Source organism: Vipera berus (genome assembly GCF_964194415.1).
Source record: "Vipera berus genome assembly, chromosome: 7".
In the NCBI taxonomy this organism is placed as follows: domain Eukaryota; kingdom Metazoa; phylum Chordata; class Lepidosauria; order Squamata; family Viperidae; genus Vipera; species Vipera berus.
In genome coordinates this window covers 68,476,090-68,501,769 of record NC_138209.1, presented here as the reverse complement: position 1 = coordinate 68,501,769, position 25,680 = coordinate 68,476,090, and the positions used below count along the sequence as shown (strand labels likewise).

Here is a 25,680-nt window from a genome sequence, read left to right as displayed (position 1 = left end):
GGATTGGCCACTGTTTGAACGTATTTGACTATATAAGTGGGAGTTAAACGGTTATTGCCAGTTGACTTATGTGTGTGTTAATAAACCTTCTTGCATAAAACCTCACTGTGTGGATCGTCTATTCGAACCTAACAATTGGCGACGAAGGTGGGATAGACGGCGGATCAGTGAAGGAACGGCGAAAGTCAGCTGTGCGCAAGGCGGAAAAATTTAAAACACAGTCAACCGCTAAATAACGCTGCCGAATAAAAACTAGTAATGGCACAAGTCGGCTCTCTGAAAGAGTTCGATCCACAATACCCAGAAGACTGGGAAGAATATGTTGGCCAGGTTGAAGGGTTCCTGTTAGTAAACGGCATTACGGACGACCGAAAGAAAGCCGCAGCTCTTCTGACCATCAGCGGTACGCCCGTGTATCGGATCGCCGTTGGCCTGTGTCAACCGCTGCCGGTGTCCAGTGTCTCTTTCGCAGACTTATTGGCAAAATTGAAGGTTCACTTCACGCCAAAGAGGTCTGAATTATTTTGGAGACGGATTTTCGAAAAAAGGAATCAAAGACCTACGGTTATTGCCAGTTGACTTATGTGTGTGTTAATAAACCTTCTTGCATAAAACCTCACTGTGTGGATCGTCTATTCGAACCTAACACTTCCCCCCCACCCCACCCCGTTTCGGTCACGCGGACGCGCGCACCCCCCCACCCCCTCCGCCCGCGCGCGCCCCCCCTCCCCCCCCACTTTCTGACCCAAGGCAACGCCGGGCGGAGGGGGGGAGGGTGGGGGTGGGTGGGAAGCGCGTGCGCGCTCCGCAGCAACCCCCCCTCCCGCCCCCCTCTTTCGTGCGCGCGCGCGCGCCAGGGTTCCCTCCTGGCTCCCCTCCCCCGGATCGCCGCCGCCGCCGCTGCAGGAGGAGGCCGAGCGGAGGAAGCGGCCGCGGTTTAAGAGCCCCGGGCTGAGTCCGGCTGGCGACGGCAGCCGCTCGCCGCCGCTTCGGGTCAGGCAATCCCCCCGTCCCCCCTTCCTTCCTTCCTTCTGCCCAGGCGGGATGCAGCAGCGGCGAGCGGCGAGCGGCAGCTTGCGGTGCAGGAGGGGCGGATGAGGCGGGCTCCGCCCTGCCTCCTACTGGCCGGTGCAGGTAAAAGGGGAAACGGGCTTTGTATTACAGTATTATTTCCCCCCCCCCCCAAGCGGCCGGCCGGCTAGTTTTAAGCTTTTGAATACAAACCAGCCCGCCGTGTGCGGGTCTGCTAGGAGGTTTACGGTAACGCGTGGGTCTCTTTTGTGTGGCGCGGTCTCTTTTGGCGAGGGGTTGACCTCGCTCGAGTCGCCGCGCGTTATGGGTATGGGGGCTTCCCACCCCCTCCTCAAAGCCTGCTTCCCGAGGAAAGCCTTCGGATTCCCCGGTTTTGGGGAGGGGGCGGTTGGGGAGTCAGGCTGCGAAAAGAAAGTCTCCAGATGATTTATTGCGCTTCCCGCTTCCCCCCTCCATCCTCTGTTCCCACGTATTCCTGCACCACAAAAGCGCTAAAAGTAATCCCGATATTTCCCGGAAAGTTTGTCGCTTGCCTTGCTTGTTTAGTACTAAAGAGGCTGGTTTTAAATCTGATCCTCCAACAGCTTCTCCCTCTTTTGGTTTTTTTTTAAAAAAATTCATTCCGCCACCCCTCGCTGGTCTTTGGAAATGAAAATTCTCCCTATTGATATTTGGCATCTTCCCCTCCATCCTCTTTGATCGTCGGGCTTTGTTTTGCGGTACTGCAAACATCTTAAAATAGCTCCGATCTTGGTTGGGGTGGAATTCATACTACTACTACTACTACTACTACTACTACTACTACTACTACTACTACTACTGATGATGATGATGATGATAATGATGATGATGGTGATGATCAGGGCTTTTTTCCTCATAGAACGCTCAGAACGGAGTTCCGGCACCTTTTTTGGATAGAACCTTGTAGGGTAGGCAAGGTGGGTTGTATGACATGTGTGAGTTCCGGCACCTTTTTCTTTTACAAAAAAAGCACTGATGATGATGATGATGATGTTGGAAGGGACCTTGGAGGTCATCTGGTCCATCCCCCTGCTCAGGCAGGAAACCCTATACCATTTCAGACAAATGGCTGTCCAGTCTCTTCTTAAAAAAAAACTTCCAGTGTTGGAGCTTTCTCACCGCTTCTGGAGGCAGGTGGTTCCACTGGTTAATGTCTTATGGCAGAGCTTGATTCTTAGGAAGCTGTCCAGCATCCTTTTGCTTAGAGGTGTTTGCTGCTCTGCTGTTTACCTTCAGATTATGGGCTGGCTTGGAAAACATCCATTTGCAGCCTTGCGGATTGCCAGTTCCTTTACAAGTTGATTTCCTTGGCCATCCATTACAGTAATGGATGAAACGGAGGTTGCTTCCTCAATGCTGAAATCCATATATAGATGTTATTTCAGGATGGAAAAGGTGAAGCTGTAGGGGCAGGGCTTTTTTTCTCATAGAACGCTCAGAACGGAGTTCCGGCACCTTTTTTGGATGGAACATTGTAGGGTAGGCAAGGCAGGTTGTATGACGTGTGAGTTCCGGCACCTTTTTCTTTTACAAAAAAAGCACTGCGTAGGGGCATAACTGCCGATCCTTATGCATCTTCTGAAACAGTTCTTGGAATAGCTTCCCTTTTAGCCTTACACCAGGGGTCTTCAAACTTGGCCCTTTTATGACTTGTGGACTTCAACTCCCAGAATTCCTCAGCCAGCTTTGCTGGCTGAGGAATTCTGGGAATTGAAGTCCACAAGTCATAAAAGGGCCAAGTTTGAAGACCCCTGCCTTACACGCTCGGTTTTGACTCCAGAAAAGGGTGATTCTCTCCTTTAGCCAAAACTGCAAAATATCGTGGCCCTTTAATAATAATTGCCAATATCTGGCTTTTCTCTGCCTCGTTTTTCTTCCCATCACATTGTTTACAGTTCTTTCTCTCCTTCTCTTAAGACATCGTAGGCATTGGCAGTGTAAGACTGGGAGGAAGTGGATTATAATCCACAAAAGTCTAGGGCTGGCTGTCAGATACCTTGATTTTTTTTAAATTCCCATTTGTTTTGCTAAGGGATGGCAAATTTAGCAGAGTTGGTAAAGACAGTATAAGTTCGTCCCAGCCCGATTCTGTGGAAGGATTTCATATCCACACACACCCCCAAAAAAACCCAAAGGGAATTGTAATCACGTGTGGTAAAAAGGTAGCTGGCTTCCCGTGAATGCTACGTTCTCCTTTTGCTTGTTTTCATCTCTTTTTTTTTAAAAGTGCCTTGATGCCTTTGAGAATCAGTCTTGATTCCTGGCAATTGCCTGGACAAGTCCCCGCAGTTTCCTTGGCAAGGTTTTTCAGAAGTGATTTCTGAAAAGTGATTTCCCATTTCCTTCCTGCTGAGAGAATGACTGGTTCCTGGTCACCTAGCTGGAACCCTAAACTGGGTCTCTATTTGTTTAATTAACCCAGCATTTTTTTTTTAAAGTTGGACAGCATCTCTCCAAGGTTACTGGAATATACCTTACGCTCAGTTCCAGTGTGGTCCTTTTAACCGGAAATGGAAGGAAGGAAGCTGGAAATCAGGTGCACAACACATAAGCTCTGCTTATATTGTTGCTATATTGGAATTTTGTAAAACTTCCTCCCTTTGACACACGAAGTTCTGAAGGTTTAGAGCAGGGGTAGGCAACCTTGGCTCTTTTATGACTCATGGACTTCAACTCCCAGAATTCCTGAGCTGACTCAAGAATTCTGGGAGTTGAAGTCCATGAGTCATAAAAGAGCCAAGGTTGCCTACCCCTGGTTTAGAGATTTTGCAAATGTTTGGTTATCATCTCTAAACTTTACGGATACCTTCCCTTCTGCTACTGGAAACCAGTAGTTGTCCTGAAGGAAACCTACTCATTGTTTCCAGTCTTTTGCCCACTGAATTGATCACCAAGCCCTTTAGATACTAACCCTAGTATTGCATTAAAATTACATGATTTCAAATATGAGACCCAAAGTGTTTAGAATTTTGTTGCTTTTAGGTGGCGTAGAATATACTGCAAAAGATTTCTTCTGTGCAGTTATTTCCTTTATTACTTGCTTTTGGCATTATGTAACAGAAATGTATGCACCAGCTGAAGACAAAACGGTTCTTCTGTTTTGCAGCAACAGAAAGCGCCTTTAAATATCCTGCCAAATTAGGTCATTTGTTATTTTGTGGTATACAAAGGAAGAGATAAGCAAAAAAAAGATGAGCACTGTTCTACAAGGGATAAGCATTCGCAGGACAACATTCTGCCGAAGCATTCATTATGCCGACTCTTGCTTGGCAGTGATGGAAAGCCGTTTTAAGTATGCACATCTCTTCAAATTTTAGAACAGACGTTTACCAGAGTAGGAGGCTAGCAATGCACGTGAACGTTATGCAGAAAGCTTTGCATGAAAATCACCAGTACTTATCCTATGATTGCTTATGCTCTATTCCAGACATGTCAAACACAAGGCCCGGGGGCCAGATCCGGCCCGCAAAGTGGTTTCATGCGGCCCGCGAAGCCATCCTGGCAACAGTGAGGGAACGGCCCCCATTGCCTTGGCCCTGGCCCAGAGACCCTCCTCCTGCCAGAGACCCTCAGATCTGTCCCACTCCTGCCCAGGCTCCCATAGGCACCCTTGATGTGAACGATGTAGAGCTGGCCATTCCCACCCAGTAGGCCAGGGCTCTTCAAACTTGGCCCTTTTATGACTTGTGGACTTCAACTCCCAGAATTCCTCAGCCAGTGTGCTTGGCTGAGGAATTCTGGGAGTCGAAGTCCACAAGTCATAAAAGGGCCAAGTTTGAAGACCCCTGCAGTAGGCCATATGCACTTTAGCCACGCCCACCCAGTAGGCCACACCCACCCGGCCCCCTGAGGGCAACCGCAATGCTCTATGCGGCCTTCAATGAAATTGAGTTTGACACCCCTGCTCTATTCTGAAAATGAACTCGGAGGAATTGCAGGGGGTGGTAAGATACTCACTCAGCTTGGTTAACCTGGGAGCTTCAAAAGATGTTTTAAGTTCAGCTTTCTGTTGCCCAACTTCCATGCTTCAGGATGGGCTGTTTCTTCCAGCCAACATGGCAGGTCACCTACTTAAGTCACGTGATTTTTCTTGGCACTCGTCGGTTTCTGGAACCTATTACCGAGGAATACCAAGGTACCACTGTATATTGAAAATGCTAAATGCTAAGCCCGTATCATAACTCAGTGTATATTTTGCACGGCCTGTGATAAATCTTACATTCATTTCAACATTTTTAATGTAATTTTTTTTTATTGAAATTTTTTACAAAGATCATAAAAACTAGAACCAAAAAAACCAAACAAACAGAAAACAGAAAGGAAGGAAAAAAAAAGGCCCGAAGGTGCAGAAAGAAAGGAGAAAGAAGTAGAAAGAAGAAGGACTCAGGGCGGATTACAGGGCAAAGTTAAAACAGTTAAAACAGTACAAAAGTTAACATACAGTTAAAAATTAAAATAGAATTAAATAACGTTAGCCCAAATTTAAAATTTAATTTAAAATTTAAAAATTTAAAATCCCCTCAGTCCAGGCCAGCTAAATCAAACAACCAGGTTTTTAGGTCCCAGCGAAACGAACGAAGGTCGGGGGCGGTCCGGAGTTCCACAGGCAGGTCGTTCCACAGGGCAGGCGCGCCCACAGAGAACGCCCTCCCCCTAGGGATAACCCGCCGGCACTCACTGACTGGCGGCACCCTAAGGAGGCCCTTCCTGTGGGAGCGCACAGGACGATGGGAGATTGATGCTGGCAGCAGGTGCTCCCTAAGATAACCCGGAGCCATGGCATTTAGGGCTTTATAGGTCATCACCAGCACCTTGAATCTCACCCGGAGGGCAACTGGAAGCCAATGCAGCTTGCGGAGGAGAGGTGTTGCATGGGAGTATCGGAAAACTCCCATCACAACTCGCGCGGCCGCATTCTGCACCAGCTGAAGCCTCCAAGTGGTCCTCAAGGGCAGCCCCATGTAGAGAGCATTGCAGTAGTCTAACCAGGAGGTCATGAGTGCATGAGTGACTGTGCGTAGGGCATCTCGGTCCAGATAGGGCCGCAACTGGCGGACCAGGCGAACCTGGGCAAAAGCCCCCCTGGTCACGGCTCCTACACCAACCTTTCTACTGTTAGTGGGTATCATTGAACCTATCCACATTTGAACATATAGTAGTCTTGCTGCAATTATCATATCACAACGTGATACGATTTTCTCTAGTTGCGTATCCATTAGTTCCAAAGTCTGTGGTTTCAATTATATCCATTACAACACTTTGAATAGAGTCTGTTAATGTGAAGATTTGCAAGAGATATTTCTCAGATTACCATTTAATTACGCTGACATGGAGATGGGAGATTTTGGGAGCTCATCATGTCCAGAATGATATGCAAGAATAGTTTACTACAGGAGAGAAAATGATACGTTTTTTTGTCATCCACAGCTGTAATGAAAACAATACAGCATGTATCCTCAATGATTTGTTACTCACCCCAAATCTTTACTTGTCTGCAACTGCATCTCCACTAAAATAACCTACTCAGACAACTGATCTAAACCTAGAAACATCATTAAGGGATTTGGATTATATTAGAGTTGCAATTTCTGTTCAATTTCCAACATGGATATGGCATTTTGAAGCAATATTTTTGTGTTCTATACAGGGCGAAAAGACTTTTATCCACAAAAGTAAATCGACACAACGATACAAAACAGGGACAAACACGATTGGGGTGGATATTGCAACTTTCCAGAATGCCCTTGTCACTAAATTTGTTGGTGGCCATTCTGGAATTATGAAATTTCAGAGAAAGAATGAAATGTGAAAGAGCTGAAGTATCATTTATTAGCAAATTATTTCAGTTGTAGTGTAAACCATTATAAACATTTGTCACATCAAATGTATTAATTGACTATACCCAGATACGACCCATTCAAGTTGTATTGTGATAACAGGAGTCTACTAGCGCTGAATTTTCCAACTATTTGTGCCCAACTCTCATAGTTTATTGATTCATTTCTGCAGTCACATCTTTGAGACTGCATTTAAAAATTGTGCACGTTATCATTTCTGTACAACATTACAGGGAAATGCTGAATAATACATTGATAAAGAACCCACATTTAATCCTGGGTTGTTTAGCAATATTGCAGCAAATTGCATAATAAAATCTAATCACGAACAAAAATAGCTTGGAAGCGGTGGATAATTCAATGGATGAATCATATCCAAAAGAAAATAGATAAATTCATATTTTTAAAAAAGGGAACAAAATGGCAGCAAATGCACTTTTAATTAGTTGGTAGAATGAAAAAAATAATCACATCCTGGGAACAGGATGACATTTTGGAGGGGAAAAAGTACAGATTATTTTTGCTGCTTTTTATAAAAATATAATTACTACTTGACCTTTAAAGTGCAGACTGTAATTATATAAAATACCATCAATAAAGCAGTTCATCTTGTTTAATAACATAGAACATGTCACAGCCGTTGATAGGGCTTGCAACTTGGGCGTCCTCCTGGATTCACGGCTCAATTTTGAAGATCACATAGGAGCCGTGACTAGGGGGGCTTTTGCACAGGTTCACCTGGTGCGCCAGTTGCGTCCCTATCTGGACCGAGACGCCCTACGCACAGTTACTCATGCGCTCGTGACCTCCCGTTTGGACTACTGTAACGCTCTCTACATGGGGCTGCCCTTGAAGACCACTCGGAGGCTTCAACTGGTGCAGAATGCGGCCGCGCGAGTTGTAATGGGGGTTTCCCGATACTCCCATGTAACACCTCTACTCCGCGAGCTGCATTGGCTTCCGGTTGCCCTCCGGGTGAAATTCAAGGTGCTGGTTATTACCTATAAAGCCCTACATGGCCTGGGTCCGGGGTATTTGAGGGAACACCTGCTGCCGGCTTCAAACGCCCTTCGCCCAGTGCGCTCCCACAGGGAGGGTCTGCTCAGGGTTCCGCCGGTAAGAGATTGCCGGCGGGTGACACCCAGGGATAGGGCCTTCTCAGTGGGAGTGCCTGCCCTCTGGAACCAGCTGCCGGTGGAGCTGAGGACTGCCCCCGACCTCCGATCATTCCGCCGGGGCCTGGCTCTTTGAGCTCTCGGGCCCAGGCTGAGGAGAAAATTATTTTAATTGGGGTTTTTAATAGTACAGGGTTGATTTAATATTTTTTAACTTGGTTTTTAACTTTTGTATGTTTGATTTTTAACTCCCTGTAAACCGCCCTGAGTCCTTAGGGAAAGGGCGGTATATAAATGCAATAAAATAAATAAATAAAATAAATAATCATCTTAGTAGACGTTTAGATCAACTTTCCCCAGCTTGGTGTTTTTCCGGGGATTTGGGCTTCATCCTCTGTAATCTTCAACCACAATGTGTAATTGGTCATGTTGTTTTAGAATTAGGAAAATTGAATTCAAAACTATTTGGAGGAACTTGTTGGGAAAGGGCTGCCTTAAAACTCCATGAAATGGCCTTCCTCTTTTCTGTTGATATAAAGCCTCTTACTAAATTTCCAAATTCATGTTTGGTAAAAAGACTTTTTCACGTGGCTTGTGGAGAATCAGCTTCAGTCTGCAACCTTGGCATGTCATAGATACGTGCTTTTAAAAAATGAATGACTGATAAAAATAGAATGGTCTGATCAAGCCCTATTTCTCTCTCTGCCACTAATTCACTTTGTTCAAGGCACAAAGTTCTATCACACATCCTAGACATGGGAGAATGCTACACCGATAATTGAAGTTATGCTTCAAGCTGTTGCTGTGACATCTGCGTTGGCAGAACAGAGTGATCAGAATAGGGTTTTTTTCCATTCTTCCGAGACTGGTAGAGTAAGTTTAGCCTATTGTAGAAAATGCAAAAATCATTTAATGATTTTTGACATTAATTTATTAATTGGAAGCATGCTTGTGTAACTGTGTTGGGATGACTTTGGGGGAACTTGAGTGAAGAGACGTGGAATAGATCAGAGGCCATTCTGGATAGTGAACACAGCAAGAAGCTTAGGAGGAGCAGTCCTTACGTTATTCAGCTGTGAAGGTGATGGCAGGAAAATTGTACTTTCAAACTTGTTAGATTCTGTTAATATAGCTTTACAAAGAGTAGAATTAGCTTATCGGGCCATGTTTTCTCTCTGGTTTACCTGGTAAGGCTGATAGCTTATCAACAATTGGAATGAGCTCACTTGAAACAGAATGAGGCATCACCAATATGATGCAGCTGGGCCTCTATAAATAAATCTGTTTTAAACCATTTTCACCTAATATTCTAACATACAACTCTTTCCTCCAGCAGTGCCTAATCTAGGCCCTTCCCATTAGCTGTCTCCTATCTGTTCTTCACCATTGCAGTTTATGCTGCAATGCCTATCATTTCCAGCCAGTGTGTCATTTAATTAATCTAGAGCAGGGGTGTTAAACTGCCAGCCCGCGGGCCGGACGCGTCACGAAGAAACCGTGCCCACCCCATTGCCGGCATTGGGGGAAAAGTTCCGATATGTTGCACGATGTCACATGATGTCGCGAGTTTGACATGTCTGATCTAGAGCATAGGTGTCCAAACCTTTGGCTTGCCTGGGCCACCTGGAGTGAATTGGATCACATATAAAATGTATAATATAGTTAACGTATATAAATAACAATATTTTTTATATAATTTTTAGTATCTTGTGGGGTCCCATTATTATTTGTCCAGGGCTACGTGTGGCTGTGAGTTGTGGGTTGGATATGCCTGATCTAGGGGCAAGATGGGGAAGACCTTGAGTTTGGAGATGGAGATTCCTATTTACCTCTGATATCAACCACGTTCATTTCATTTATTCAGTTTTTGGTGTATCAGAACTGCATCACGGAAGTCATCTAACATCAGCAACTCTCATTTTCCCATTGCTGCTAGACTATTATGGGAATTCTGCCTTGCTTGTTATAAATGTGTCCTGCTTGGAATAAATTGAGTGGAATATGTAAGCATAAAAGGTAAAGGTAAAGGTTCCCTCGCACATGCGTGCTAGTCGTTTCCAACTCTAGGGGCCGGTGCTCATCTCCGTTTCAAAGCCGAAGAGCCAGTGCTTGTCCGAGGACGTCTCCGTGGTCATGTGGCTGGCATGACTAGACACCAAAGGCTCACGGAACGCTGTTACCTTCCCACCGTAGTGGTCCCTATTTTTCTACTTGCATTTTTACGTGTTTTCGAACTGCTGGCAGAAGCTGGGACGAGTAACAGGCGCTCACTCTGTTACGCGGCACTCGGGATTCGACCGGCCAAACTGCCGACCTTCTGATCGACAAGCTCAGCATCCTAACCCACTTACATACTTAGTCACCGCCCCCCCCATCCCACTTCAAGGAAGATGCGTTTTGCTTCTAGCACCTTCTAACAATATTTGCATAGCTATCTTGATTTGAAAACGTTAACTGAATTAAAGGAAGTTTCTTGTCTGGCATTTGAAGTTCGTTCACTTGATTTTTCAAATTACCAGAAGCTTAATCACTGCTTAAATTTTCAGTTGCTCAGTTATCAATTATAACTGCAACCTTTTTGCAACCTTCTGACAAGCAAGGTCAGTGGGAAGCCAGATTCATTTAACAACTGAGTTACTTAAATATTAGTTACTTAAAATTATATATTTAAAAAGTAATCCATTTTGTGTTTTGTTTTCATTATTAGGCTATCTATAATATACTCGTAGCCCCAAGTAAAAAGCAGACTTTTCTTTCTGTGCTTATCCTTAATACCTTTTTTTATCTTTGCTTTTTTGAAATATATTTTAACATTACTTGGTCTTTCCCTAAAAGTAACAGTGGAAATTATAATTCTGGTAAATGTGAACAAAATGGATTACTTTTTAAATATACAATTTTAAGAAAGATCATAAAGCGATTTTAAACGTTAATTGAATTTCAGAATATTTCAGAAGTTAGTCAGTTGTTTAGTGGAACAAAATGTACGATTTCTGTGAGGATCCCTGTTTTGCTTGCTTGATTTTTTAAACCAGACTTTGTTCTTCAAGGATGAAAGCAGAGTCTCCATCTGTCTTGAAGCTTGAAATTAGATGACTTGATCTAATGGTACTTTTCAGAGACCTCTGTAGAAAATAGATAACTCCATGAAACAAATCTTAATCCGTTCTTTTGCTAGTAAAATAAAATTGAGTTCATTAAAAAAAAAAGATTTGTGGACTTTTCTTGTTAAGACTAACTTTCCATCCGGGAAACTTTGTTCCAAATGTTTAGCGTAATACAAAGAGTTGATGCACATTCTTGGGATTTTGTCATGGAAAGGAAGCAAGAAGAAGAGATTGGTTTGACATTATAGAAGAAAAATGTTGTTGTTAGTTGCGAAGTCGTGTCCGACCCATCGCGACCCTATGGACCATGTTCCTCCAGGCCTTCCTGTCCTCTACCATCTTCTGGAGTCCATTTAAGCTCACACCTACTGCTTCAGTGACTCCATCCAGCCACCTCATTCTCTGTCGTCCCCTTCTTCTATTGCCCTCAATCTTTCCCAGCATTAGGCTCTTCTCCAGTGAGTCCTTCCTTCTCATTAGGTGGCCAAAGTATTTGAGTTTTAGCTTCAGGATCTGGCCTTCTAAAGAGCAGTCAGGGTTGATCTCCTCTAGGACTTACCGGTTTGATCGCCTTGCAGTCCAAGGGACTCGCAGGAGTCTTCTCCAGCACCATAGTTCAAAGGCTTCAATTCTTTGGCACTCAGCCTTTCTTATGGTCCAGCTTTCACTGCCATACATTGCAACTGGGAAGACCATAGCCTTGACTATACATACTTTTGTTGACAGGGTGATGTCTCTGCTTTTTAGTGTGCTGTCTAGATTTGCCATGGCTTTCCTCCCCAGGAGCAAGCGTCTTTTAATTTCTTGGCTACAGTCCCCATCTGCAGTGATCTTGGAGCCCAGGAAAATAAAATCTGTCACTACCTCCATTTCTTCCCCATCTATTTGCCAGGAATTGAGAGGGCCGGATGCCATGATCTTGGTATAGAAGAACAATAGACACTGGTAAGAAGGTGTGGAGAGTTGCTATACATCAAAAGAAAAGAGTCAGCCAGCTAAATCTGAAGGCCAGATTTACGATTGGGCAAAGAGCTTGTATATATTGTTGTTGTTGTTAGTTGCGAAGTCGTGTCAGACCCACCACGACCCCATGGACAACGTTCCTCCAGGCCTTCCTGTCCTCTACCATCTTCTGGAGTCCATTTAAGCTCACGCCTACTGCTTCAGTGACTCCATCCAGCCACCTCATTCTCTGTCGTCCCCTTCTTCTCTTGCCCTCAACCTTTCCCAGCATTAGACTCTTCTCCAGTGAGTCCTTCCTTCTCATTGTATATATATATTGTATGTATAAGAGATTGTATGTATATTGTATATACCCTTGGATCTTCATCTTGATCTCTTAGTTTTGTACTGGGAGCGTTTTGACACAAAACTCTTGAATTTTAGTTTGAAACCCAGTTTCCTATGATTCGTCCCCCAGTTGACCTTAATTATTCCAAAGAACTCTCAGCTACGCAGTGACTTTTGTCCTCGATAACTATTCATATCCATGTTTGAACAAACCTGGACTTACAGCAGGAGATAAGCAGTGTCTACTGAATTGCTCCTGGGAACAAACCTCTGCTCCTTCTTTTGCTAACCAACAACATTGTGGTGTAACAGATGATTTAAGCCAGGGCGTATTTAACTTGATGGAATATGTGACAATTTTGAAAGCTGAAAATTCTACAGGCCCAACCCAAACCTGGATTCCCTGCACTGTTTTTTTTTTTTTTAAAATACCCTGTGGAAAAAAGTTGATGCGTTGAATGTATGTGGGCGGGGAAATTGCAAATCTGTGTGCACATATTTATTTATTGTTAGAAAAAGATTAAACTTATCATTCAGGGCACACTGTTCTGAAAAGATGGTATGAAAGATGGTATGAAGTGCATAATACCATTGCAGGTGTCTCAGAAGTTTTGGAAATTCACTGCTGATTTCCCCCCCCCCCATATGTAGAAATCTTGTGTGGGGTTGAGGGTATATGTGTGAGAAAGAGAAGGCAACAATAATTCTTTGACTTCTTAGCTGGACCAATTCCTGTAGTGCAGGGGTGTCAAACTCAATTTCATTGAGGGCCGCATCAGCATTGTGGTTGCCCTCAGGGGGCCGGGTGGGTATGGCCAGGGTGGGCATGGCCTACTGGGTGGGCGTGGCTAGAGTGCATATGACCTACGCATCAAGGGTGCCTATGGGGGCCTGGGCAGGAGTGGGTCAGATCTGAGGGTCTCTGGCAGAAGGAGGGTCTCTGGGCCAGGGCCAAGGCAGAGGGGGCCGTTCCCTCACTGTTTCCAGGATGGCTTCGCGGGCTACATGAAGCCACTTCGCGGGCCGGATCTGGCCCCCGGGCCTTGTGTTTGACATGTCTGCTGTAGTGGATCCTGGCAAAGGTTGCTGCCACGCAGACTTAAGTCCAAATTCAACTAGCTGAATCTATCCTGAAAGCTTCATGTCTTTTTTCCCCCAGTGACCAGATGGTGACTTTTGTCCTTTCCACTTCCGTGATGGGAATCAGAAAACCAATTTATCAATCAAATTATGTTTTCTCACTACTGTGGTGGCCCTTGGGCAGTCCGCTGTTATTATTTTGCAGCTGATATCATGGTTGACGCCAGATGACAAAGAGTCTCATCATAGCAGAGCCAGGCCTTTTTTCTGGGACAGAAGCCAAGATCCCTGCCCATGCTTTCAGAGAGATAGAGAAAGATTTTCTAGATGGGAACTTAAATCGATCAGGCTCTGTTAATTTAGAGAGATTCAAAATATGTAGGTCCTTTTCTGTAACTCTTTGACCAAAGTAGATTGCAGGAAGGTTGATCTGCCATAGGAGGTCATGTGAACCTTTCTGGTTTGGTCCTTCAGCACTAAACCATTTTCTTTTGAAGATGGAGTTCCAAGCTTCTCTTCCTTATCTAAAATGTTGATTGATATCTCTGTTTTTTTAAAAGATGATGGTCTGTTAATTGAGCTTCAGTGACAGTCTAAGGCAGGGGTCAGCAACCTGAAACAGTGAAAGAGCCACTCGGAACCGGTTCCCTCACAAAAGGAAAAACTGGGAGCCGCAAAAAATGTGTTCACATGTACGTACATGCGCGCATGCGCAGAACAGGGTTTGACTGAAGAGCGGAGCCAAGGCGAGATATGCACCTACCCTGCATATTTGAATTGATTGGTTGAACTTTTTTAGTCCCACTTTTTTTTTTTGGACTGCACATGGCAGAGGACTGGGAGCCGCAGGAGACAGCTGAAAGAGCCGCATGCGGCTCCGGAGCCGCGGGTTGCAGACCTGTGGTCTAAGGTATAAGTAACCAGGTCCACACATGCTGCCTTAAACTGCAAATAAAATGGCTGATGATGACTTGGTGCAATATGTGGACCACTTCTGCATATCCTTTAGCAATACAAGCCGTTATTTAAGCATGTTATTTATATCTGGGGTTCCTAAATAGCCTTTCACATATTGCAGTTGACATATTACCTGTTTATCCAGAATTGATTTGGGCATCCACATCACCATTGAAGAATCCCTAGCAAAAGTTTTGGGTTGACTTTGGACTTTGACTGAAGACTTTTGTTTCAATTTTCAGCCAAGAAAATACAGTGCAATTTTGGCATTGGCTGGCAATTCCCTAAAGTGGTTTGAATTCAGTGTGATCAGGTTGTTCCAGGGAGTAGAAGAAAACATTTCCAGAGCAGAGGAAAAGGATACTTGGACTGCTCTTTATGAACCAATTAGGAGGACTCTTGAATGGTTCAATGAGTTCAGTGAGAGTCAGTTGGCTTCCAGGAAAGCTTTGAAGAGTCTCATTTTCATTGAATTCTCCATTATCGGCTGTTGAAGATGACTAAGTTATGAAATTCATGAAAAAAAATATTACAACTCTGTTTTATTGAGACTGGCTATATAGGGTATAGCATCAATATAAAGGTAAAGGTAAAGGTTCCCCCGCACATGCGTGCTAGTCATTTCCAACTCTAAGGGCCGGTGCTCATCTCCGTTTCAAAGCCGAAGAGCCAGCGCTTGTCTGAGGACGTCTCCGTGGTCATGTGGCCGGCATGACTAGACGCCAAAGGCGCACGGACCGCTGTTACCTTCCCACCGTAGTGGTCCCTATTTTTCTACTTGCATTTTTACGTGCTTTCGAACTGCTAGGTTGGCAGAAGCTGGGACGCGTAACAGGCGCTCACTCTGTTACGTGGCACTTGGGATTCGACCCGCCAAACTGCCGACCTTCTGATCGACAAGCTCAGCGTCCTAACCCACTGAGCCACCGCGTCCCTTTATAGCATCAATATAGACTATAATAATATAATCAGTTTACAATCAGACTAGACCTGGAAGGGACCTTGGAGGTCTTCTACTCCAACCCCCCCCTGCTCAAGCAAGAGACCCTAAACCAGTGATGGCGAACCTTTTAGAGACTGAGTGCCCAAACTGCAACCAAAAACCCATTTATGCATCATCGGGTGCCGGGTGGGTGCGGCCCATTGGGTGGGCATGGCTGCGTTGGTAACAGCACACTGGGTGGGACTAAAAAGTTCAATCAATCCCAACTTTGTCGGATCTTTTTTTTTTCCCGTGAGAAGTTGAAATTGATTGAACTTTTTTTTTTGCACATTTTTTATTTAATTTAATTTTATTTAATTTAATTTATATACCGCCCTTCTCCCGAAGGACTCAGGGCGGTGTACAGGGCAATGCAATAAAATACAATATACAAAAATTAAAAAATATTAAATACTAAAGCCCTATTCAATAAATTAATACAAAACTATAAAATACCCCAAACCCATCAGACCAGGCCGGCTTGTTCAAATAAATGTGTTTTTAGGTCCCGTCGGAAGGAGCGAAGGTCGGGATCCATCCGGAGCTCAACCAGTAGACGGTTCCAAAGGTCTGGCGCGCCCACAGAGAACGCCCTCCCCCTGGGGGCCGCCAGTCGACACTCTTTGACCGACGGCACCCTAAGGAGGCCCTCTCTGTGGGAGCGCACTGGACGAAGGGAAGTTGATGCCGGCAGCAGGTGCTCCCGTAAGTAACCCGGACCCAATGCCATTTAGGGCTTTATAGGTCATAACCAGCACCTTGAATCTTACCCGGAGGGCAACCGGAAGCCAATGCAGCTCACGGAGTAGAGGTGTTACATGGGAGTATCGGGAAGCCCCCACCACCACTCGTGCGGCTGCATTCTGCACCAGCTGGAGCCTCCGAGTAGTCCTCAAGGGCAGCCCCATGTAGAGAGCATTGCAGTAGTCCAAACGGGAGGTCACGAGTGCATGAGTGACTGTGCGCAAGGCATCCCGGTCTAGATAGGGCCGCAACTGACGCACCAGGCGAACCTGGGCGAAGGCCCCCCTAGTCACAGCTCCTATATGATCTTCCAAGGAGAGATGTGAATCTAGGAGGACACCCAAGTTGCGACCCCTATCTACGGGGGGTAATATCTCACCCCCCATAATTAACGATGGAATATTCTGAATTTCCCAAGACGCCGGCACACACAGCCACTCAGTCTTGTCAGGGTTGAGCCGAAGCCTGTTCCTCCCCATCCAGACCCGGACCGCCTCCAGGCAATGGGACATCACATCGAGGGCATCACTGGGGTGGTTTGGGGTAGAAATAAAAAGCTGGGTATCATCAGCGTATTGATGATACCCAACCCCAAAACCACAAATCATCTCACCCAGCGGCTTCATATAGATGTTGAACAGGAGAGGCGAGAGGACCGACCCCTGAGGACTCCCCAAACGAGAGGCCTCGAGGCCGACCTCTGCCCTCCTGCCAACACCGACTGTGAACGTCCCAGGAGGTAGGAGGAGAACCACCGTAAGACGGTGCCTCCCACTCCCAACCCCCGAAGACGCCGCAGTAAGATACCATGGTCGATGGTATCAAAAGCCGCTGAGAGGTCTAATAGGACTAGGACAGAGGAGCAACCCCTGTCCCGAGGCCGCCAGAGATCATTCAGCAGTGCGACCAATGCTGTCTCCGTGCTGTACCCGGGCCTGAAGCCCGATTGGTACGGGTCTAGATAATCAGCTTCTTCCAGGAACAGAGGGAGCTGCTGCGCCACCACACTCTCAACAACCTTCGCAAGAAAGCGAAGGTTGGAGACCGGACGAAAGTTGTTTAAAACAGCTGGGTCCAGGGCAGGCTTCTTGAGGAGGGGTCTCACCACTGCCTCCTTCAAGGCGGCGGGAAAACTACCCTCATTCAGAGAAGCAGTTATCACAGCCTGGAGCCAGCCTCGTGTCCCCTCCCGAGCTGAATAAACCAGCCAGGAGGGGCACGGGTCCAATAAACACGTGGTGGAGCTCAGCCTCCCCATAATCCTGTCCACCTCTTCCGGAGTCACAGGATCGAACTCCTCCCAGATGACATTGACAAGATCACCCATGTTCTCACCATCAGACTCTGCCCAGTCGGAGTCCAAACCGGTCCGGATCCGAGCGATTTTGTCCGACAGATGCTGGCTAAACTCCTCGGCACGACCCTGCAAGGGCTCCTCCCTCACCTCCTGATTCAGGAGGGAGCGAGTCACCCTAAACAGGGCGGCCGGGCGATTATCTGCGGACGCAATGAGGGCAGCAAAGTACTTTGACCTCGCTGTCCTCATCGCCATGAGATAAGACCTAGTGAAGGACCTTAGTCGCAATTGGTCGGATTCAGACCGGCTGGATCTTCAACAGCCCTCTAAGCCCCGTCTCCGACGCTTCATCTCCCGGAGCTCCACGGAAAACCACGGAGCCCACTGGGATCTGCACCGGGTCAGGGGCCGCATGGGTACAACTTGGTCGAGTGCCTCAGTGGCTGCCTTTTCCCAGGCTTCCACTAGGGCTTCGGCCGAGCTGTGAACTAAGGCGACAGGTGGGGACCCAAGGGCCACCTGGAACCACTCAGGGTCCATTAGGCGCCTGGGGCGGAACCATCTAGTTGGTTCAACAGCCCCACAACGGGGATTGGCAAAATGGAAGACCAGCCGCAGGAGATGATGGTCGGTCCATGACAGGGGCGTAACAATTGGGGAGCCCCCACCCAGATCATCTAACCACCGGCCAGATAGAAAAATCAAATCAAGCGTGTGACCCCCCCATGAGTCGGGCCCTGAATTACTTGTGTCAGGTCCATGGCCGTCATGGAAGCCATGAACTCCCGAGCTAACTCAGATGATCCCCCCAGGGATGGCAGATTGAAGTCACCCAAAATTATAAATCTGGGGAACTCAATCACCAACCCCGAGAGGATGTCGAGAAGCTCAGGCAGGGCTGCTGCTATGCGACTAGGCGAAAGGTACACCAGCAGGAAGCCCAACTGAGCCCTAGGGGCACATCTTATGAGGAGAGACTCACACCCGGCTATTTGGACAACGGTGGCCTCCCGCGGACATAAGGTCTCCCTCACGACTACCGCCACACCCCCGCCCCTACCCTGAGCCTGAGGCCGGTGAAGCACACGGAAAACCAGTGGGCAAATGTCAACCAGAGGGACACCTCCCTCTGTGCCCAACCAGGTCTCCATGATGCAAGCCAGGTCCGCACGCTCCTCCATGGCAGAGGCCTAAAGCGAAAAGGTTTTATAAAACCCAGCTGAAGGCCTAGGACTGGGGCCCTAAACCATTTAAGACAAGTGGCTGTCCAGTCTCTTCTTAAAAACCTCCAGTGATGAAGCACCCACCACTTATAAAGGCAAACTTCTCACTGTTAGGAAGTTTCTCCTTAATTCCAGTTTTTTCAAGGCCATCTCCATACTCTTGTATAACGACAAATCACGACTGCAATGGGTCAAGTTAAGCAGCTCAGTTGCAAGATATAGTTGGGATGAAAATTGCAATTGGCCAATTAGGTTCTCTTTGAGGAAAAAAAAAAGAATCGGTTTCATTCAGGAGTGGGCAATACTGGGGCCTCAAGTTGTTCAGCCTGATTATAGTGGATTGACCATTATTATTCCTGTGTTTCTAGAAGTTAACCATAGTTCATAGATTTGTTACTGTTTTAATGCATACTCAGTCTGTGGTTTCTTGTAGAATGGAACATGAGGCCTTGCAGCTAGAAAAGCAGCATGTCCATAAGGTCTATGAAAGCACAGCCTCTTATTTCAATGACTTGCAAGGCAAAGCGTGGCCTCGGGTCCGACAGTTTCTACTTGAACAGAAGCCTGGCAGCCTGATTGCAGATATTGGTAAGTTTGTTTGTTTTTTTTTTTAAAAAATCTCTCTGTAGAGATCCTGAATGAGATGGAAGAAAAGAGATGACAAGAGAATCATAACTGTGTGAGGAGCTCGTAGGCAGAATGGCAGTTTTGGATGTTGGGAGGAGAACGATCAGAAAAATGGCTAATTCCCTCTTCTGAATTATATTGATCAGCAAAGGTAGGTATTAGTTGGCCATTTTTGTCTCATTTGGTCTCCTCAGATATAGATAGCCAGAATGTTATTCTGTATGGTTCAAACCCTCTCTGAAGAAATGAAATTATCTGTGTACTTTAGATTATACAGGATCTACACAGCGTGTAAAAGCACAGAAATATTCCTCGCCTTGGAGAGTAGGAGTGGAAGTCATATAACATGCCTCCCCTTTTGTCTTAAGGGTCCATTTTTGAACCCTACGTTCTTCACACACAGCACACTGATGCTAGAAACCAATCCTATTGTTGAATCTCTGTCAGGCCTCCTTTTCAATAGAATAGAATGGAATAGGAATTAGAATAGAATAGAATAGAATAATAGAATAGAATAGAATAGAATAGAATAGAATAGAATAGAATAGAATAGAATAGAATAGAATAGAATAGAATAGAATAGAATAGAATAGAACAACAGAACAGAATAGAATATAGAAAACAGAACAGAGCAGAATTGGAAGGGATCTTGGAGGTCTTCTAGTCCAGTCCCCTTCTCAAGCAGGAGAACCGAGACAGGTGAATGTGTAGTCTCTTCTAAAAATCTCCAGTGATGAGGCGCCCACGATTTCTGGAAGCAAGCTGTTCTACTGGTTGATTGTCCTCACTGTCAGGAAGTTTCTCCTTAATTCCAGGTCGTTTCTCTCCTTGATCAGTTCACAACCATTAACAAGACTCCAGTCCATTTCCAGCAATGAGGGGTGTTTTAAGTTCCCTCCAAGTTAGAAAACCCACCATTATTCCTGATGTTCAAATGAAAATGCAGAAATCCTGGGACAACTGCCCACGTTTTGGGTTTAAACATGTTCAGGGGAGCTAAGCAGGACTGCGTTGTGTTGGCCATGGACATCTTTCTGATTTCCTGGTTTCTTCTATGTAAAAAAATTCTCATGAACAAAGGCAATCAATCTCGCAATAAAAAAAATACTCTTTTGTTTGGCTTAAGGTTGTGGGACTGGAAAATATCTTGATGTCAACCACCTAGTGTATAATCTTGGATGCGATTATTGTGGCCCCTTAATAGAGATTGCAAGAAATAAAGGCTGTGAAGTAATGATCTGTGATAACCTACATCTCCCTTTTCGGGATCTGTGCTTCAATGCCATCATCTCCGTGGGAGGTAAGAGATTTTAATTGTCTGAACAGCTAAGATAAAAGGAAACACTTTTCAATATGCACCACTTGACACTACATTAATAATTCCTAATTTACTTACTATAGGAAGATTAGATAATAGGGATTTTACATAAGCATTCTTAAAAAAAAACAAGGGTGCACGGCTACAGGGGAAAAGAAGACAAAGGTAAACTAAAAATATTTGGAGGTTGTCGTTTTTCTCTGGTGAGCTAATTTATGAATCAATCAGCCTTTTCCCATTGGGAGAGCATTTAAGGAAAGACCCAATGCCTCGTTCCCAGAATTTCCAGTTGAAAAAAGTGCTCCAACCCAGTAGGTGTTGTGATTCAGGGTCATCCTGTGGGTTCGGCAGTTGGGTCGGACGACTCAGAGGAGGAGGAGGGGGGTGTTGAAGAGCTTGCTGAGGGGATTGGACAGCTTGATGAGAGCCCTCAGCCAGGCCCCTCCCACTTGGTCACCACGGAGACCCAGCTGTGTGAGCCTGACAGCGTGGATGAATATGACCCACAGCTGGCCCTGTTCAAGGACGCCCGACGCAGGAGGCAGTCAATTAGGAGTAAACAGAGGAAGGCAATGGGGCTTCTCGGAAGGAGGCAGAGAGAAGCCACGCCCTGAACTCTATATAAGGGGAATGTGTGGGGAGGGCTGGTTTGCTGAAGGCAACCGCTTGGATAGTTCGTGTTTCTTAAAGCTCCTGTTTCTTGGTTCGTGTCGTTTGTTTTTGTAGCTATAAATTTGGCAGGCGTAATTCCAGCCTCTTGCCGTTTGTAAAGGGGTTGTCCCTGCCTTTTCTGCAGGGCCGGTAGCAGGCTGGTACAGAACAGTAGGCTGAAAAGAACTGATATTTGGAAATTTTAAGCAGGGATGTTTCTCTTCATTTTATACCCAATATTTTTAAACTGAACATAGCTGGATATAAGCAAACTCGGAAACTTGGAAAATAAACATGCACGAATGATTCCCCTATGTTTAGAAGGTGTGTGTGTGGGGGGGGGGGAACAGAATAATTTGCTTGGGCTGGAAGCAACAAGAGGATGCAATGCTTTGTTGATTAGAGAGCGTGATATATCAGAAAGTTATATCAGAAATTGCCTGGGTACATAGTGGGCAGAACTGAATTAGGTACAGCCGTAGTTGTAAACCTGCAACAACATATGTGCTTTGGGAAAATGGGAAAACACGGGAAGCGGGAAAACGTGATATCCCTGACACAGGGAGAAAAAAAAGGTTGTTAAAGAAACACATTGGAATCTAAGCTACAATATGCATTTTTCTCCATACAAATCGGTATTTGCAAAGCTGACAAGTGATTATAGTGAATTTAGACCTGGTCATCTGCTAAAATCTCAGAAAAGGTGAAGTCTTCCCTTCAGCCTTTGGACTAGCTTTGCAATGAAAGAGAGGCAAGGAGGACTGGATGAGACGGTTCTGTATCATTATGTGCAGCATCTACATTCAATTCTCTGTTCAAAAATGGAAGGGTGTTGATAAAGTATAAGAGAATTAAATCATTTCCATAGCTTTACTTTTAAAGTTTAGATATAATTTGCATGTATTTTGCACCTGTATATTTTTAGTTTAGTTTAGTTTTCTTTTTAAAGTTTTTTTTTTATAATTTTCATTTTCAGTTTTTCCATTAGTTTAATATGAATCCTTTTTTCACCCTACAGGTTTTTCTATATAATAGGCTTCCTCTTTGAAGTATATATATTTTTTAAATTCAGTGTTGTGGTTAGCTGTGAAGTCGTGTCCGACCCATCGCGACCCTATGTACAACATTCCTCCAGGCCTTCCTGTCCTCTGCCAACTTCTGGAGTCCATTGAAGCTCATGCCTACTGCTTCAGTGACTCCATCCAGCCACCTCCTTCTCTGTCGTCCCCTTCTTCTATTGCCCTCAATCTTTCCCAGCATGAGGCTTTTCTCCAGTGAGTCCTTCCTTCTCATTAGGTGGCCAAAGTATTTGAGTTTCAACTTCGGGATCTGGCCTTCTAAAGAGCAGTCAGGGTTGATCTCCTCTAGGACTGACCGGTTTGATTACCTTGCAGTCCAAGGGACTCACAGGAGTCTTCTCCAGCACCATAGTTCAAAGGCCTCAATTCTTTGGCGCTCAGCCTTTTTTATGGTCCAACTTTCACTGCCATACATTGCAATTAAATTCAATAGATGCATACAAATACAGCTATTTTGTTTATATACAATATTGCATATTTATAGCTAGCAGTGATGTATTGCTATGTCCTCTTGTGATGGTTCTGCTTAATTTTGTTTTATTTGGATGTTTGATTTATGTGTGGCCTTTGGCTGTAATAAATGGATTGACTGATTGATTGATATAGCTAGTTTTTTCAAGAAATGTTAACTTTAAAAAAAATTAGTTTAGAAAACTTTCAAAAGATAATATCTCCCTTGACTCAGGCTCACTCTGGTAACCACACAGACATACCAGTAATATTATTATTATTATTATTATTGCTGGTCACAGTCAGCCAGATGTTTAGACTGGATTTGGCATTTTTACCCACCTGTCTTTTCCATCAAGGATCTAGGATAGGCAGATGTTCTTGTTTGATGGTGTTAAAGGTACCATTGCAGGATGTAAGCTGTTGCAAGCAAAGCTGCCTTTTGAAATTGGCATGCTGTGGTATTACTGATCTGTGCCAGTGGTATATTATGAGCCCTGGTGGCACAGTGGTTAGAATGCAGTACTTGTAGGCTACTTCTCCTGACTGCTGGCTGCCAGCAGTTTGGCAGCTCAAGTCTCACCAGCTCAAGGTTGACTCAGCCTTCCATCCTTCCGAGGTCGGTAAAATGAGGACCCAGATTGTTGGGAGCAACATGCTGACTCTGTAAACTGCTTAGAGAGAGCTGTAAAGCACTGTGAAGCTGTATATAAGTCTAAGTGCTATTGCTATGGCTATTATTGTTTGTAGTATTATTAGTAGTAGTATTGCTGCTACTGGTAACAAAATGGAAGCCATCTGCTATTATCTTCTTACAGCTTTTTTTTCTTTTTTCCCCTTTTACTTCTCAATCTAGTCCATTGTGGCATTTCTATAGATCTCCCATAAACTGAAAATGGAAGAATTAAACAAATTAGGCTAGAAGGCAATGGATTTTATGAGTTGCTTAGTTGTTGTTGTTGTTGTTGTTTTGGTCCTCTAATAGCTGGCAAAGCTATTCTTCCATTTTATCATGCAGCATAATAGAACCAAGAATTAATTTTGAAAATATTGAAAATGCTACAAATGAACGATAACACTCTCGAACCATAACTATAAAGACATTTAAGTCAAAATATGCATATCCCTAATGAAAGAACACTTTTCCTTTTTTTTTTCTTTCTTCCCAGTGATTCATCATTTCTCCACAAAACAAAGACGAATCCAGGCGATCCAGGAAATGGTCAGGGTGCTGGTCCCAGGTGGCCAAATGATGATTTACGTCTGGGCTATGGAGCAAAAAAACCGACATTTTGAGAAACAGGACATCTTTGTCCCTTGGAACAAAGCCTTGTGTTCACGGTTGCTTTCAGAACCTAATAAAGCTGGCATTGCATCCCCTGTGGAATCTCAGACCATGCACTCAAAGCCACCGGTAGGTTCAAAATGCAGTCACCCTGGTCTCCTTGATCAGAAGCATCCTCTGAGATTGGGTAACTGCCTGCCTGGATCCTGCTGCGTGAAAATGACTGAAGACGAAGAAAAAAGATTTTACGGTGCCTTCGGGAGACCTTTTCGTTCCTGGTTTTCCTCCCGATCGCTTGACGAGTCCGCCTTAAGAAAGCCAAATGAAAAGACGGAGCCCTTGAAGGATGTGGCGGGATGGACCAGCAGCTCTATTTCTATTCAGCCCCTCAGGCACTGCAGTGTAGACTTAGGGTGTCAGTCAGCATTGCTCAGGGAACGGCAGCTAGATCACTACGATGACGTGTTTACAAAGTGTGTGGCTTGTAAAGAGATCCAGCGGCTGGCAGCTTCAGGGTCATTGAGGGGTTTTAACGGGAAGCCAGCGACATTAGTCCAACACCACAACGGGGAAACCTCATTTCTCAGAGGGTCTGTGGAAAACATAAAGAATAGCTGTAGCCATCAAAGCAAGAGTCATTCTTTTGCAGGGAAACCCTTTAGACGGATCTCATCTGTTGGCTCTAGTGACTTGGTGGTAGACTCAGCGGTGGCGGTGGGAGACCCTATGGTTAATGGGCAGGACCCCAGAGCCTTTATGCGCTACTACCATGTTTTTCGCGAAGGGGAGCTGTGCGCTCTCCTCGAAGAAAACATTCCCGAGGTTTGCATCGTAAGTTCGAGCTATGACCATGGAAACTGGTGCATTATTGTGAAGAAAACAATAAGCAACGGCTGAAAAGTTAGGCTTACAGAAACTGTGATCGAAGGAATGTTAATACATTTTGCCAACCTTGGGACATCCATTCTGTGTGCAAAGATGTCACTACGAAAGAATAGCACTTAATGGTTTGTCGAAGAACAAGCTTTTTACAAATGCCCGTCCTCAATTTATGTTGCTTTTAGGCAATTTGGCGGTGCTTTTTTTTTTATAAATAAAACTTTTTACAAGAGAAGGAAGGAGACATTTCTTCATTCCCCCTCCCCCCACTCCCCTGAAAATACAGGTAGTCCTCAACTTACCACCACAGCGGAGTCCAACTTGCTAAGTGAAACATTTGTTAAGTGAATTTTAAGCCCCATTTTATGACCCTTCTTGCCCCAGTTGTTAAGTCACTGTTAAATTAGTAACACAGTTGTTAAGCGAATCTGGCTTCCCCATTGACTTTGCTTGTTAAGTTGCAAAAGGGTATCATGTGACCCCGGGACACTGCGACCGTCATAAGTATGAAGCAGTTGCCGAGTGTCTGAATTTTGATCATGTGACCTTGGGGATGCTGCAATGGTCATAAGTGTGAAAAAAGGTTATAAGTAACTTTGAATGATCATTAAATGAACTGTTGTAAGTCGAGGACTACTTGTAGTAACTTCCCAATGAAATGGCAGTACAATCTGTGCTTGCGTTTTACCATCTGAGCTTTTTTTGG

General features: G+C 45.0%; 1 protein-coding gene across 3 annotated transcripts; it reads left to right on the top strand.

Annotated features, from left to right (window-relative positions):
* The first annotated feature begins 939 nt into the window (after positions 1–939).
* TRMT9B (tRNA methyltransferase 9B (putative)) lies at positions 940–25,182 on the top strand. Of its 3 annotated transcripts, XM_081333225.1 has the most exons (4): positions 940–1,134; positions 19,119–19,273; positions 20,439–20,612; positions 23,980–25,182. In XM_081333225.1, exons 2-4 carry the CDS (start codon positions 19,120–19,122, stop codon positions 24,990–24,992), a joined length of 1,341 nt encoding a protein of 446 aa, XP_081189351.1. In that variant the 5' UTR covers positions 940–1,134; position 19,119; the 3' UTR covers positions 24,993–25,182. The 3 variants fall into 3 exon arrangements, with proteins under 3 accessions (XP_081189351.1, XP_081189350.1, XP_081189352.1); XM_081333224.1 differs by lacking the exon at positions 940–1,134 and having other exon boundaries at positions 19,088–19,273; XM_081333226.1 differs by lacking the exons at positions 940–1,134; positions 19,119–19,273 and adding an exon at positions 19,297–19,463.
* The last annotated feature ends 498 nt before the right edge of the window (positions 25,183–25,680 follow it).

What these genes read in the sequence shown, in the direction of transcription:
- TRMT9B (XM_081333224.1), top strand. Translation starts at nt 19,090, where the DNA reads ATGCATACTCAGTCTGTGGTTTCTTGTAGAATGGAACATGAGGCCTTG. An exon ending in CAGCCTGATTGCAGATATTG is followed by an intron (nt 19,274 to 20,438) that starts GTAAGTTTGTTT and finishes GTTTGGCTTAAG; the next exon opens with GTTGTGGGACTGGAAAATAT. An exon ending in TGCCATCATCTCCGTGGGAG is followed by an intron (nt 20,613 to 23,979) that starts GTAAGAGATTTT and finishes CTTTCTTCCCAG; the next exon opens with TGATTCATCATTTCTCCACA.